The sequence below is a fragment of the Melitaea cinxia genome, chromosome 7, assembly GCF_905220565.1.
Source record: "Melitaea cinxia chromosome 7, ilMelCinx1.1, whole genome shotgun sequence".
NCBI lineage: Eukaryota > Metazoa > Arthropoda > Insecta > Lepidoptera > Nymphalidae > Melitaea > Melitaea cinxia.
In genome coordinates, this window is record NC_059400.1 from 1,260,053 (window position 1) to 1,277,172 (window position 17,120).

The 17,120-nt window shown below is 32.4% G+C and overlaps 1 protein-coding gene across 1 annotated transcript; it reads right to left on the reverse strand.

Annotated features, from left to right (window-relative positions):
* Positions 1 to 1,650: 1,650 nt before the first annotated feature.
* On the reverse strand, positions 1,651 to 17,056 carry LOC123655069. Its single transcript, XM_045590906.1, has 13 exons — positions 16,813 to 17,056; positions 16,304 to 16,610; positions 16,127 to 16,223; positions 15,930 to 16,037; positions 15,361 to 15,468; positions 10,920 to 10,979; positions 10,757 to 10,842; positions 5,297 to 5,704; positions 5,100 to 5,196; positions 4,903 to 5,010; positions 3,326 to 3,433; positions 3,042 to 3,101; positions 1,651 to 1,746 (listed from the first exon to the last, which is right to left on the reverse strand). Exons 1-13 carry the CDS (start codon positions 17,054 to 17,056, stop codon positions 1,705 to 1,707), a joined length of 1,833 nt encoding a protein of 610 aa, XP_045446862.1. The 3' UTR covers positions 1,651 to 1,704.
* Between the last annotated feature and the right edge of the window lie 64 nt (positions 17,057 to 17,120).

Below are 17,120 nucleotides of genomic sequence, written 5' to 3' on the forward strand. Positions count from 1 at the left end.
TTGTATTTACTTGTTATTAAATAAATTTTCAAGTGCTATGCGGAAATCAAGCTACCTCCCATGTAACTAATGTTCATAAATTAATTAGGTGTATGTTAATGTATTCATAAGATTTTTGTTATAAAAAAAATATCAGTAGTGACAGTCACAGTCGCTGGTTGTTGCGCTAGCGGTCGCAGGTTCGATCTCCGCACATGACAATCATTTGTATTGGCCATACAGATGTTTGTCGTGGTCTGAGCGTTTGTGCTTGTGTATTGTGTGTGTTTCCGGACGCCCGACACAGGGGAAAAACCTACTGGGGGCCGTTGAAAGTGAAACGTTTGTTTATTATTTGTTTAATATTTAATAGCGGTACTAATTACGTTTAGTTCAGCTATACATTAGGTTTCTACATAATTATTTCAAGATGTAATTTTTAAAGTGTACTGCGTTTTAATATAGTTTCAGTTATCGCTATACTACAACCGCTGTGGTGTAGTGGAGCGAATAGTTTAACTGATAAGATTAATTTGTCTCTCAATATACTATTTATTATAAAATTACTTTTTTTAATGTCTATGTAATTTTACATAATATTGTAAATAATTATTCGACATTTGTTAGACATCATCAAATCAATTCATCAAGCACTACAACTCTCCCATCTCTTTTCGTTTATAATGTTAATATCAATTTTTAAATTTAAAATTGTATATTTTTTCATGAAAGTTTTTGGTTCTGTTTAGTTTTTTCATTGATTTTTAGTAGGACGTTTTTTAATTTGTAAAGATAAGGAAATAATATGCAGAAAAATAATTCAATGTATGTTGTATATTGTTGTTTTATATAGTTTTATGTATTCGTTTGTTATTTAAATGATATTCGAATTATGAAATAAACTAAAACAACTTATAAATAAAATAAATAAATAAAAATATTTTGCTTTTACTTTACCTTTTTATTAACTTAATTATAAAAAACTCATAAACATAATGCAAGTAACGTAATATAGCGATTTGTTGCTGAATTATGATAACGTCGTGTTCTGCCAAAAGTATATTTACTGAGTTTTGAGAAACTTAAGTCTTCGATTCAACGTAGATAAGGTGTAATCACAATATGAGACACCCCTAGGATGAAAGATGGTTTGGAGCCCCATATTTTCATAGCTGAGTCTCGGTAACCTACTTTATACTTTTGTAGCCATCTTCTTTATTTTTGTACTGTGTACCTTTACTTATTCAAGAAAAAAAAAACGAGAGTGCTGTAGACCACATGACAGAACTAAAACTTTAGCATTATGCCTGCACAATAGGCTTGCATTGTGTATTAGATATAAGAAGTGTAACTGGCTATGAGAGAAAAACAGAAAGAGAATGTGTGCTCGCAACTCTCTGTCTTGCTCCGATCGCCTCGCTCGGTCACACCTTTCGTAACGCTATCATGCATTTATCAGCTTACGCACCAAGTCAAGGACAACAGTTCAAGGTTCAACAAGGACACGTCAGTTCGTATGTGGCGTGATAGATGTCGCTACAAACTAAACTGGAATCATGCATAACAAATAATTTTATTTTTACTCTATCAGATAAATTGCGGCGTATCTAAATTAAAAATATATTTATAAACATAAAATAGACCAACACTTTTTTTAATAAAAGTGAAAAATAGAGGCGGTTAAAGCTATATTAAATCAAAATCAGTTGTGACGACGCTGTTACTTTAATACAATAGAGAAAAGCCCGAGTATGATGACTTCACAATCTGAAAACATATAGAAATATTTCAAATTAATATAATTTAAATATACAGAACACAATTTGATATTAACAATAAAATTATTCGAAGTCATCTCTATTGAATATATTTTCAATTTCAGCGGTTGTGATCGACTGTATTGTAGGCTTATAGTGGAACGCACCATTAGAGATGGATGAGAATACTTGCTAGATTTAATCTGTAATTCTGTGATATCAATTCATCGATGTTTTCCATACATGGACTGTTTTTCTATAAATTAGATATAAAAAACAGACATCTATCAAAAAAAGTTTTATTAACGTTTACATTTTAAAATCTCACAAAAATTTAGAAGAAAAACAATTCGATGAAATCGTGAGATCTTATATCCCAACACTTTTTAACAATACTTTGTAAAAACAAAAGTTTGCCCTTCAATCTATTTCTTTATTGAGTCTTGTGAAAACAGTCTTTCAGATGGTACCTATGTGCCTACCATTGTTGGATATTTAAAGGCGATTTTATGTAATATTGGAAACTGTTATTTGTAATCTTTCCTCCAGTGGATTATCGTTAAGAGCCATTACACAAAAATCGGTAACAATCCGCGAAATTCCAATATTTTGACGTCGTTGATCTCAGTATTAGATGCAATAATATAATTTATATTTTTAAAATATAATAGAGCAACCTTTGTTGTAGTAGATAGTAGATCAGAATTATGATTTATCTTGTGTGTACAAAATTATTAATCTTTTCATCAACCGCCTTCCTGGGTAAACGGTCGAAATGTATACTTTTAAATCCTATTTTTCAATAACCTCTACCATAAAACTGTATAAAAAATATGGTAATATGTGGAATATGTTTTTGTTGATACATAATACAATATTTTTAATTTGTATCTCCGTTAATCCTTAATAAAATTTTCAATTTACAAATATTTTCTCTATTTCAAAGTAGGTATTAAAGGGGTTTACAAAATATATAGCAAAACAACGTTTGCGGGTCAGCTAGTATATAATATAAATGAATTTTTGTCTGTATGTACTTTAAATAATCATAAACTATGCATTTGATTGTGTCACGACGTTGTGTGTGAGCCCACAAAGGTTCCTGAGTTGGTACGACCAAAAAAATAATAAAAAAAGCGTAGCAACGCACTCAAGGTACAGCTAGTAAAAAATAAAAACCGGCCTGGGTGGCAAAATCCTACGCTACATAATTGCATACAAATAGTGCAAAAAAGAAAAGACAGCCATGAACACAAAAATCCAAGTAAAATGAAAAAAAGTTGAAATATTATCTTTTTTACTCACAGATAAATAAGATTGATACGAAATTTCAACAATTCCAAAGCTTCGCAAGACAGTAAATTTCTGCAATGGAAATAAATCTAATACATCGTAAATTATTATGAAATCACTACTTCTATATCTGCAAAATTTGTTTTAAATTTAGTCATAATTTGGTGAAATCCGCCAACCCGCACTGGAGCAGCGTGGTGCATTAAGCTCTGATCCTTCTCCTACATGGGGAAAGAGGCCTATGCCCAGTAGTGGAATATTATAAGGCTGAAGCGTAAATCGAAATCGACTGTTACCTGTCCTTGCATCATAGCGACGACAAGCAACCTTCTAACTTTTGCGGATGTTGCACCACGACAGTTATGCCAACCGGATGAGTACATGGCAGTTGGAACGAGAGCAGCCTGTAAAAAGTAATAATAAGAATGGACAATATTCTAGTCAAATTAATTAAAATATCTATTTATGTTACTTGGGACATAATTGTGTTTGCTCGCAAACGAAAAAAAACTGACTTTAGTTACAACGTGGGTAGACGAAAAAATAGTCAAGTAAATACGCGTTATCAAATATTAGTCTAAAAGTTATAATCAAATCTCGATGAAATTTAAATGTGACCACATAATAAACACCAGCTTTCGATTAAATTAAAAATCAACAAAATCAGTATACCGATCAGTAAAAAGTTATGCGGTATAATAAATACAACGTAGGTCGAAGAAAAAATACTCAAGTAAAAACGCATTATTAGATATAACTCGAAAAGTAGTTGTGTGATCTTAAATAAATTTAAATTAAAAAATAAATATTTTAATATTTATAATATTAATTATTTTAAAATAATTTTGATTAAAAAAACAATACAGTCGAATTGAGAACATCCTCCTTTTTTTGGAAGTCGGCTACAAATTCTGTTGATACTACTAAATACTACTTAATAATAATATGACACTCTTTTTAATTATTGTTGTGTTCCTGTGGTGATTAAAAGGTAGCCAGAGCTGCTGGGGAGGGTCCACAATGTGCTTGTAATGCTCCTAGTGTTGCAAGGGTCCCATAGATAAGCTATGGTATCCGCTTACCATCAAGCAGACCGTGACTTCGCCTGCGTGGAAATAAAAAAAATTGTTCAGTTCGCAGAGCTACAAAATAAATAAATTTTTAAAATAAAAGTACTAATTTACTTCTTATTGCATCGGCTATCTGCCAGTGAAAGTCCTGTCAAAATCGGTTCAGTGGTTTCAGAGATTAGCCGGAACAAACAGACAGACAGACAAAAATTGTAAAAAATGTTATTTTGGTATATGTACCGTGTATATTCATTTAGTAAAAAGCGGTTATTTTAAAATTACAAACAGACACTCCAATTTTATTTATTTGTATAGATAATGCAGTATAATTGTGTGTGCTTGCAAACGAAACAAAAAAAAAACAAACATTTACCGACATGTAATACAGCGTATGTAGACGAAAAACGGTCGACTAAATACGCTACTCAAAAAAAAAACAGATCTCGATCAAATTTAAATTAACGTAACGAAGAAGAAAGAATTTTAATGTAACGAAGGTCGATAAAAAAATAGTGAAGTAAATAAGAATTATTAGATATAACACGAAAACTATTTTAGTCAGATCTCAATTTTTTAATTGGACCACATGATACGAACCACATTTCGAAATGAACCAAACGAACCAAATCGGTTCACCCAGTCAAAAGTTCTGAGGTAAACAATCATTTAAAAAAAACAATCAAATTGAGAAGCTCCATCTTTTTTGGAACGCGATTAAAAAAACACAAAACAGGTAACTAGATGTCGAGTGTATGTTAGGCTATAATGTAATTAGGTTTATATAATAATATTTCCATATTTACTTCAACAGTTATGTCTCCAGCATTCAGCATGATCATGGCGGTAGCGATCAAAACAGCCAGCATGGTAGCAGCTATTGTTAAGGCATTACTTAGCGTTCGTTCTGAACCCTGGAAAACAATATCACAAAGGATTGAACTCAAAAACTTTATTTTGGATGTAATTAAATTTATTACATAACTGACTTATGTTGACTTACCACCATTTGTAACATGAGCAGACACAGCGCGGAAACCGTTATAGTTATTTGACCGCTATAAACTACATTGCAAACAACTTGAAATTGTCTTGTACACCTAAATATTACCAAAAATACTCGTTAACAAATAAAATAGCTACTAAATAAAAGGATTTAAGTGATTAATGCTTTATATGATCAAAACAATCCAAACTTACCACATCGTATTAGAATGTAGTTGAATACCAACTTTTAATGCATCTACGTATTTAGTCTCAACTTCGTCGTGTTTCCTTTGAACGTCAGTTTCAAATAAGTCATTAAGGCTGTAGAAATATTGTTGTAAATTTTTATACTGGTGACTTATAGCTATTGACGTAATGATAATTAATGTCGAGGCAGCTGACACCCGTGCCATGAGAGCCCACCAGACTAAGTAATTTAATACACGTACAAGATTAGCTATAAAGCTGTTGTCTTCAACGTCGGGCCATGCTGTGATAACCGTCGTGAACGATCCATCTGACAAATATATTATCAAATATAAAAACAAAAAGCATAAAAAATAAAGGATAGTAACTACAAAACATTTTACAGAGACAGCGTCTGAAGGCGAAAAAAATGACCTAAAAATTAATGCGTCAAAAAATTTGATAAAAAAATCAAATTGGTAGCAAAAAAAATCCCAAAAGGATTAACAACCAGACCGGAAATAAATATTTGTATAAACACAAATATCTACTCCGAGTTTGAATCGAATCCGCGACGTCTGTTTTTGAGGCGACTGCACACACTACGAGTGTGTTAGAATAGTTTTCTTATATTAAAAAAGCAAATTATTCTGTATAAAAAATATAAACAAATAATTAAATATAAAAGATCGTACTCTGTGGCTACAATAGTAAAGAATATAGCCACCCCCTCTCTTTCCGTGGGTGTCGTAAGAGGCGACTAAGGGATAACACAGTTCCACTACCACCTTGGAACTTACAAAGCCGACCAATGGTGGGATACAACTGCTGGCTTTGAAATACACAGGCCGAAGACGGGCAGCAGCGTTTTCGGTGCGACAAAGCCAGCCCTGCGGTCACCAACCCGCCTGCCCAGCGTGATGACTATGGGTAAAACACACGAGCTCACGCCATTTTTGTCGTGAACTTATGGAGGCCTATGTCCAGCAGTGGACTGTGATCGGCTGAAATGATGATGATGATGATGATGATGAAAAGATCGTAATAATTTTGTTTATTTTTTAATAACATTCTCATAGCCTCATAACCAGAATGAGAATTCGGTCTGCATTTGTCCATGTTTTTATGAGATTTTTTCCACAATATTAGTTATTTTCTTGCTAATTACTATAATTAAGTATTTAGTGCATCGATTAGTAATAACGATTTAGTGTAATTTGATTTTGAAAAATAAAACAAATCATTTTTTTTTAATCCTGAAAGTAGTAACTAATTAGGTACCTAATAACAACACACTTAAAAATTAGTCCGTAATAGAATACTATATACGATTTATTTTTGTGTTGTGTTACCCACACATTAGGGAATTCTAAAAAATCGGGGATCGAATCTGCATCTCCGGCTGACCGTGTCGGTGCTTTAGCCAATTAAACTATGGAACGATGTACCCGTTAGATCGAAATTTTTGTTATGATGAATTTATATTCGGTTCTAAGCCACCACGGAGCCGTCTATAATGAGTTCTTTATACGAGTAGAACTCGTAACTATTCAAAGTTCCATATTACAATGAAAATAAAAAAATTTATATGATATTAAAAATTGAATAGTATTACAATTTGACAATAACCTGATCGCATTAGTTGCATTAATCCGTCAAATCCGTAAGATATCAGCGAAAAACTCATGCAAAATACATAGGCGATAGAGTAGAAAGTAGCGCTTCTGATCATTCTCCTTTCTGTTTGAGGATGGTTGTAGACCTCTTTTAATGTTACAAATAGCATTATAAGTAGCTCTTTGACTTTTTTCTTGTAATATTTCAACCCTATATAATAGCTGAAGATGATAGGGTGTGAAAAAGTAAAAATAATTAAATCGTTCGACTGCTTTTCCGTTAAATATGACTGTGTGTAAAGCGCTCCAAATTCCAAAAAAATTAAAATTAAAATACACGCAGTTATCGTTTTATTATAATAATAATTGCAAATTTTATTTTTGTATCCATCATCTATCCACAAGTTTGTCAGTCCCACAATAGACCAAAATTTATTTATTTTAGAACAAAATGTCAATGAATTGTTTTGTATATTAGTAGATTTTAACGGAGACATTTTTAACGGTAATAGGTAAAAAGTTAATTAAGTAACGAGACTGCAAAGTCAAGTCATTTTATACATACTGTAATTATGTAGAGCAGGATCAGACTTTGTTTCGATCATAATGTTGAATATTTAAGTTAAAAGTTCGCCGAAGCCTTAATGGGTTTTAGTGTAATAGTGTTGGACTAGACTAGATAGGGTAAACTGGGGACGGTTGAAATATTGGGTATAATCTGATTTTCGAAGATTCTATTATGTTTCGTTAACAAAAAGTACCTAGGAAAGTCTTTTTGTTTGAAGAATTTGTAGACGTGATTACTGTCACAGTTAAAGAATTAGTAGACGTGATTACTGTCACAGTTAAAGAATTAGTAGACGTGATTACTGTCACAGTTATTATTGCTGATTTTTACGTAAAATAGATGATGGGTACGGTTGAAATATTTATTTTGGGGACGGTTGTAACAACGTATTTAGGGGTTGCCTATTAATCATGTGAGGCTGAAGGTACCTAAGGTGGGTAAAACGCCACAAAATATCACAAGGAGGGAGGGGAGTTACATCGAAGTATCACGTGTATTTATATATAGTTGAACGCGCGAATTTTGAAACAAAAAAAAAGAACCAACAACCTTGAGGGCTGTCTAGAAATTTGTATCACAGTGCTTAATTTTTAAAAAAATAATCATATTACACATTTACATACAGAACGACCTGAAATTCGGGAACTGAAATGAACTGGACTGTTCTTACTGCAGCACAAGTTACAAAAAAAGTAGGTATTGTTATAAAGTTCAGTAAAGAGTTTAAATGACCTATGAGTAAAGCATGTTATAATAATTATCATCCAATCTTACAAAAACTACAATCACGTAGTAAATAGAAAAATGCTCTTTCACTGAAATTACTGCTTTATCGTACATATTACCCGAACCACATTTACCTATCTATATTATAATTGTGTTTGCTCGCAAACAAAACAAGTCCGACTTAAATTTTCATCGACAAGTAATACAACGTAGGTAAACTAAAAAGTAAGTAGTCAAATAAATACGCGTTATCAAATATTACTCAAAAAGTAGTCATCAGATCTCGTTCAAATTTAAGTTTTTTATTTTGTTATTTAATTTGCGACCACAAGACAACCATCAGTTTTCAATAAAAAAAAAATATATATAAATAATAATTACAAAAAAAAAAGAATGCATCGTTATTTTTTTTTTTCGATCCCTAGCCTGGGTAAAAAGAAGGGATCGGATTTTCGTTGTGTGTGTACGTCTATATTATTTATTTATATAAAGTTACTTTATTAGTGTCACTATTAATATCGCTTTACAACTCTGCTTAAAATATTTAAGTCCAATATTTTATATTTAAGCACTAATTCTCTTTTCATTATTTATGTTACTAAAATTATTTTAAAATTCAACTCTGTCGCACTTAATTTATATTATACAAAAACCCGCCTTAGCAAAAGTACAAGGTTTTCTAAAGTAGTAATTATTTCATTCACATTGCAATATAAAAACTGTCCAATCAATTATTTAGAACAGAATAGTGTAGGGCTTTTATTAGAATTATGTATTATACCTACTTTTAATAATATTGGTAATATTTTTTTTTTATTTAACTGAGGTAGACAGCAGGAAATATTCTGCTCACAATCAGTAAGCCGACTTAGAAAGTAGATAACTAGACTTTACAGAAGATCGCAGCTACATAATAATGCTTTTAAGCAGTTTTGTGTTTCTGTGGTCAGGTGACCAGAGCTCCTGAACGACTGATATTGCCTTTAAATAAAAACACGTATTTTTTTATTTTATTATTTTATTTACATCTGACAACAAGATTTCATACAATATTTTAGCAAATTCAAATGTCATGAAAACGAATCAGCAATTATAATAATTAATAGTAAATCATGTGCTTGCATTTGTTACAACATTATTTAATAATTTGATAGGTTAAACGAGCTTATATACATATATTTCAGAAAGATAAAACAAAAAAGTGTATGTGTCAGCGCCAACACGCGAATTGAGTTTGACCATTTATTGCATATAAATCAAAGTAGAATTAATTGAAATAAAAAAATCAAAACATGAAATCAAATCAAAACATGAACTTGGTATTTGTATCGGCACAGCAATAACGCCTCACACTCAGTGTCGCTACTGTTTCGTTGTATCTGCCAATTTCATTTTCCGAATAAGAAAATACCACGCGTCTTATATCGCTACTTAAGGAGTAATGCTTTCAATAAATTCCAGTAATATGTATTCAATTACTTATTATATCTTATATTTATTTAATAATTGTTGCTAACAGAGCATCAGGGTTGGATTCAGCCCTCAAACATGGGAATATCCGCTCGAAAATCTTGAACACGCATCTTAGTTATGGAAATAATCATTGGAGGAAGTAAGACTCGATTTAGAGTTGTGAGCAGACCCGGCCCATAGGAGAAAATGAATGAAATTCATATGAAAATTTTGCCTGACCTTTTTTTGTTTTAGGTCATCCGTTCCATAATTTCATAAAATTCCCGTAATAATTGTTATTTAGGTCAGCTATTCCATAATTCCATGAAATTACCTATCGACTGAAAGGAAAATAATGAGTAAATGTTTCGGCTGAAGCCTTTCGCCCTTGCAGAGCATACGATTGTTTCATTAGTTACTAATTGCTGCTCTTATTAGTAAGGAACGCAGCATAGATACAAAGACTAACAAAAACTTGAAAATGGAAAACATTAAAACAATAATGACAATTCAAATAACCAAGTATAAAGTAAAATAACTTAAAAATTATAAAACAAGTAAACAAATTAAATCAATACCATTCCACCAATTCTTGACAAACTAAAGTAACAAAAATTAGTGCATTAGAAAAATTATTATTATTTGTGTCATAATTTATTTAACAATGATGTTAATTTCCTTCCACTTGCCTTAGTTTTATATTTAATATAATAATGAGAAAGCCGAATAAGACGACTTCACAATCTGAAAACAATAACGGTAATAATCATTATTTAAATGGACATTAATTTTAGAAGTACTTAAAGCATACCTATTTATATTTGCGTTAACTTTTCGTATCATTTATAAGTTTGCCGAAGCGTCTTATTTATTTTATATTTTACCTATTAGTACAAAAATTATCATGTAGGTACATGGAAATGAAATTTTTGACTTTATTGAAAATTAAAATGGTTTAAATAAATTTAATTAATTAGGAACTGGTTATATGACTTGGTTACTGGTTTATTATTTAATTCAAAAACATCTAGCAGTGTAATTTTTTTTAAAGTTTTAACGCCTCTTCTTATTGCCTCCAATGATGACAAGAGGGTTGGTGCATTTTTTCCAGAGAATTGGCATAGCGATTCGACGGGGAAATGCTGCCAGTATTCTTGGCATAATTCCACGCGGGCTTGATCATTAGCCATTTGTAATTTAGTTCTAAGATTCTGAATTGTGTGAAAAAAAAAATATTGTAAAATTTCTAAATAAATTTGTTATTATTCCTGTAAAATATGTTACTTACCGATATATAAGATTTATATGAAATAGCAATAATTCCAAAACCTTGTAAGGTAACTGGCTTCTAAAACAAAAATAACTCTTTGACACATAAAGTGTATTTCTATACTTTTATCTAATATGACTAGAGGTTATAAAAAAGTCCTTCTCCTACATGGAGAAAAAGGCCTATGCCCAGCTGTGGGATGCTGCAGGCTAAACCGTCGTCGTTATAAGAAATTGAAAATGGAATCTTTATCTATCTTAATACCCTTTATAGCAGGAAAGATATGACTTTTTGCGCATTTGTAGCGGAAAATCACTCACTCTAACAACGTACTGAATAACTACAGATTTTTTTTTTTAAATTTAGTTCCAGTAGAACGTTACTTTATCTAGTGATAAACGCTATTCTTAAACGGAAACAGAACAGCCAAAATCGTGAAATTATGCGGGCGAAGCCAAGGATGAAAAGCTAGTAAATAAATAAATAAACACAAGGATGCGGAAGCAACTTGGTTTTGAACGCCAAAAACCAAGTGCGTTGTGTATTCGTTACCATGTATATGTTAAGCATCCAAATTATAATTTTATAATAAATAACGAGAGACTTATTGTCAATGATACTACAGTTTTCTTAGGGATACATTTGGACTCAAAACTTCAGTGGAATTCCCATTTGTCATCCTTGAATGGTAGAATCTGTTCCGCAGCATTCGAATTTAGAAAAATACGACAGCTGACCGACGTTGCAACTGCACGCTTAATATATTTTAGCTATTTCCATAGTAGTAAGAGGAGACTAAGGTATAGCATAGTTCCACTAATATCCATACTAATATCCAATATAACCATCTAACTGCTGGCTTTGAAATACACAGGCCGAAGACGGGAGCAGCGTCTTAGGTGCGACAAAGCCAGCCCTGCGGTCACCAGCCCGCCTCCCCAGCGAGGTGACTATGGGCAAAACACATGAGTTCGCGCCATATTTGGCGCGAACTTGTGGAGGCCTATGTCCAGCAGTGGACTGCAATAGGTTGAAATGATGATGATGATTATGATGATTTCCATAGTGTTATGTCTTACGGTCTGTTACTGTGGGGTAATGCTGCAGATATTGAGACTATATTTATCTTGCAAAAAAGGGCTATTCGCGGCATTTACGATCTTGGAGCTCGAGTCTCGCTACGGGATGTTTTCCAAAAGGTAGACATATTAACAATTGCGTCGCAGTATATTTATAACAATATTATGTATACCAGAATATTCATTGTTTTGTAATAAATAATAATAACCGCAATGTAAACACGAGAAGGAATAACAAAATTGTAACTCCAAGTTTTCGACTGCGCAAAGTAAACGTTTCCTTTCTGGGTTATGGTATTCGCATATATAATAAAATCCCACAAACAATTTTGGAATTGCCTAAAAATTTAAAGTTTCTATTAAAAAAATAGATAAAGCTTATTACTCGGTGCAGGATTACATAGTTGATAAGGATGTGTGGACTTAGTGACGCTGTATTTTATGCAACATGTTACTAATTTTGTACTAAAACACAGTTTATATATTATTTTTCAAAAGAGTAACTGCGGAGTTTCTTGCAGATTCTTCTCTGCGGAATCTACATTCCGAATCGTTGTTAGCTTTACTTCTACAAATATAATAATTTGTTTTTACGGCCATTCTCCGATTAGCAAATTTTTCGTGTCCGGGCTTGTTTAAACCGTAATATCATCCTATTCAATCATGCACTTTTTTATATATTAAAGATAGCATCCGTACCTAGCTGTAAAAAAAATATTGGCTTCTGTTTTAAGTAATTAAGACTAAATTAATTTAACTTATGATCAAAAAACCTCTGTTCTCTAATTACCGTGGCGTGTCCGCACACCAACTTAATCTTAAAACTTGCTTGTAATTTTTATAGCGTATAGATTTACTTTGATCCATTAAACGTTTTAAACGATATTAAGCAGCGTCTATCGCATAACAAAATATCAACTCAATAGAACCAGTCTACAAATAATTATTATGAAGTAATCGTATGTCCAATGGAAACTTCTAATTACCGTAACATCTGCTGTTCTCGAGTGCACATCCCTAAATAAAAGTATTTGGCACATCACTACCGTACGCATCGCGTCTCCTCAGTATGTACCGAGGTCCATCAGCAGTTGTATGACTCTCATGTTAGTGTACCGCCAATGAAGCACGTAAGTATATAATTACCGTAGCCTTGGTTAAAAACTTTTCTAATTACCGTTGTTCTTATTTTAATACTAGATTTTTAAGATAGACCCAAGTTGATCATGTAAATGAAGACAGTACTTTGGCCTCCGTACGTTATAATAAGCTAGAATTTGTATACTGTGTCGGTTTTAAACATTTTTATGAAAATTTATCGTTTTCTAATTACCGTATACTAATTACCATATGTTTATAATTACCGTTGTATGAAAAAGTAATACTTGTTTACCGCGGTTTTCGTAGATTATTATTATTATTGTCCGTAAATATGTTATATGCTGACCATTCATCAAATTATTTAATTTATAAGATAAACCTAAAAAGACCAAAGAGGAAGTTAAAGAAAATAGAAGACTTGCCGCGCGACAATGCCGAGAACGAATTAAAAATGCCCCTTTTTGTATTAGCAATCAAAAAAAATAAAGGAGAAAGAAGGGTACAATAAAAAAAAATACTGCCTATCTGCGAAATGTCACCAAAAGCCGGAAAAAAACTCAAAAAAGAAGTAGAGAAAATTTCAGAGCTTACTATAAAAGACAAAAGGAAAAGGGAAAATTGAAAACAATCGAGGAAGAAGTGACCTTAGATATAGAGGTGCTTGATAACAATATAACAGATCCTCTTGAAACTTTGTCACACCACATCTCAATGATTTATCATACTCGCTGAACTAAAAAGTACACTAAAAGAGTACAAAATTGTCCCGAAAATCCCAAATCAAAAAAAGAAGATAATCAGCAAGACCAAATTTTTCTGCAGTCGACTTCTTTTGAAAAAGAATTAGTTCCCTTGAAAAAGGCACCAAATTTTAAACCTTCTTTAACCACATCAACGCCGCGTCCATCTAGTGCTCTGTCATCATCTTCTACTGAAAGTATGTTATTTTATTATTAATCAATAATGAGCATTTGACCGAAAATAAAGATACAAGTGTGAATATTACGGAACGAGCGTCTTCCTTGTGTTCAACACCAACTTCACCAACTTCACCATCTTCAAAGATAACTGTCGAGAAACCGATACGTAAAAAAATCTCACTCTTATTGTTATTTAGAAGGCATGTATAGAAAACACATAAAGAAATGTCATATTTGAGACCAAACAGTAGAGCTAAGAAGAGCAAAAGAAAAGTACAGGAAGCAAGCATTAAGACTGAAATATAAAACACGCCACATCCAAAACCAAAACAAAGTCATGATAAAGAAATAGAACCAAAGTCTTTACATAGTAATAATATAGGGACTACTGTAGAGAAAACCAAACAAGACGTCCAAATTTTTGTTGAGCAAGATGAGATCAGTCGCATTTGTCCTGGCAAGAGAGAATATATTTCAAGAAAAACGTGGCGTGAACTCATGTGTCTTGTCTTGTCTTGCCCATAGTCACCACGCTGGGCAGGTGGGTTGGAGACCGCAGGGCTGGCTTTGTTGCACCTAAGACGCTGCTGCCCGTCTTCGGCCTGTATATTTCAAAACCAGTAGTTGGATGATTATCCCACCATCGGTCGGCACTTTCAAGTTCCAGGGTGGTAGTGGAACTGTGTAATCCCTTAGTCGCCTCTTACGATACTCACGGGAAGAGAGGGAGTGGCTATATTCTTACTGCCGTAACCACACAGCATATTCTAATATTATTTCTAATTACCGTTACATTAAATATAAAAATTTTCTAATTACCATACCCATAAATTTTTTAAGTCTCATTATCTAGAAAACCACAATTAAATGTTACATGCCAAAATAATTATTGAATTTGTATTTTTGATTTGTTTCATATTTTAATGTGTTTAAGTCAAATCAGTGAAAAATAAAAAACGTCACGGTAATTAGGCAAAGAACGCCGAATTGGAGAATGACCGTTTAAAGTTTTAATTTGTAAAATGACGATTCGAAAGTGCTCTTAGAGCCTATTTGAATAAAACTGTTTTTGATTTTGATTTTGATTGATTCACACTACACAAAAATAAATGCCAAGATAATTACCAACATCCGTGTGGCTCACACAAGAGTTTATCGTGTACGGGTATGGGTCTCTCGACCGCTAGCGCAAGCAATAAAATTTTGTAATCACTTCACCAACACGGCTTCAATATATAAGTGAGAGTTTCTAGTATATTCGTTTCTAGTATAAATAAATGACAATACGTTATCCCTTTCATCAAATTTTCAACTATGATAATAATAAGTACCTGATATACAGAAACAACAAAATTTTACCTGTGCTCGTATCATAGCTGTGATCAGAAGCCTCCTAACTCTTGCAGATGTTGCACCTCGACAGTGATGCCAACCGGATGAAAAAACTGCAGTTGGAACCAGAGCCGCCTACCATATAATTAAATTTTAGCAAAAATTAGCTCTCATAATAAATAAATTAAAGTACTTTGTTGGTTTTTGAAAGGCTGTTATGTGCCAAATAAGGTAAGGAGTAAACATCGCACTACGCCATATACCAGGAAAACGGTAACAGCAGACGTAAACAATTCTGAAAAGTATTGAAGTACAAGTATGTCCAGCAGTGGACTGCAATAAGCTGAAATGATGATGAATGATGATGATGATTGAAATGCAATGCAGGTGAACGCAGAGTTCAATAAAAAAGAAGATTCTAGTGGCGTAACCTTATAATATGAAACCTTAGAAGAGAAACCTGAACCCTTTTGAATAGAGAAGTAAATCAAGATAATTAAATATGGATCTTTTGGGACATTTTGGGAAAATCCTGTTAACTCCTTTTTATTTATACGCAACTACCCTCACACGGTCACAATTTTTTATGACTTTACCTCAAATGTGATATCCCCTGCATTCCACATAATAAAACCCGAACTCGTAAGGGTTGCCACACCGGTAGAAATTATAGTCACAGTGTTCACAAATGTACGTTCTGTGTTCTGTGGACAATTTTACTGGATTTAATATGTATATCTTACAGGATACATTTAATGTTTTGATTTATTTTATTATAAAACTTATAACCTACCACTACTTGTAACATGACAACGCATAAAACATAAACATTTACAATAATTTGACCACTGTACAGTACGCTGCAAATCTCTTGACACTGTCTCGTACACCTCAAATAACAAAATAATGAAAAAAAGTTGTAAATAATACGGGCTTATTTTAATTCTACTTATAATTCTATTTGCTTTACCACAATGTATCCGAATGTAACTTAAATCCAATTTTAAGCGCTTCTATATACTTAAGCTCTTTTTCCTCATGGTTAACCTCAGCATCGTCAGCTTGAAATATGTCGTCGAGACTATAGAAGTAGCTTTGTAAGTTTTTGTACTGGTGACTAAGAAGTGCTGTCAACACTATTGATAACGTGAGAATAGCTGTCACTCGTGTCATGAAAATCCACCAAGTCACGTAAATAATTATGCGAACGACACTTGCTAGCAGGCTAGTGTCTTCAACTTTAGGCCAACCTGTGATTATCGTCGTGAACGACCCGCCTGTCAAAATATATAATATTGAAGTTATAACATCGTAAAAAATCTTAGGAGCATGTATACGCGGTATTCAATAATAAAATAAAATTTGGGCATTTATTTTTAACATAATAACCTGAATATATAACTAGCATTAACCCTTCAAATCCATACAAAGCCAGCGTCCCACAAATGGCAAGCGAAAAAACAATGGAGTAAAAGGAACCCTTTCTGATCATTTGCGTTTCTACATCAAGATCGTTGTACACCTTTTTTAATGTTATACATAACATTATTAATAAGTTTTTGATTTTTGTTTTATGGTATGTTAAGTCCATATAATAAACCAGAAGAATTGGATTAGCGAAGTTGAGGATTAGACGGTTACTTTTTTGTTTTTCCGTTAAATGATGCTGAGTGAAAATTGAAGTTAATTGTACAAGAACGAATATGTAATAATATTTAGACATAAATCTATGAAAGTAAAGACATAATTTTGATTTGTTTTTTCTTTCCTCAACTACCCACAAATTG

Coding starts and splice junctions, on each gene's coding strand:
- LOC123655069 (XM_045590906.1), bottom strand. CDS start 17,056: ATGTCTAAATATTATTACATATTCGTTCTTGTACAATTAACTTCAATT. Junction 15,469..15,929: donor CAGGGGATATCACATTTGAG/GTAAAGTCATAA, acceptor ATTATATGGTAG/GCGGCTCTGGTTCCAACTGC. Junction 3,434..4,902: donor CTGGAGACATAACTGTTGAA/GTAAATATGGAA, acceptor TACTTTTTACAG/GCTGCTCTCGTTCCAACTGC.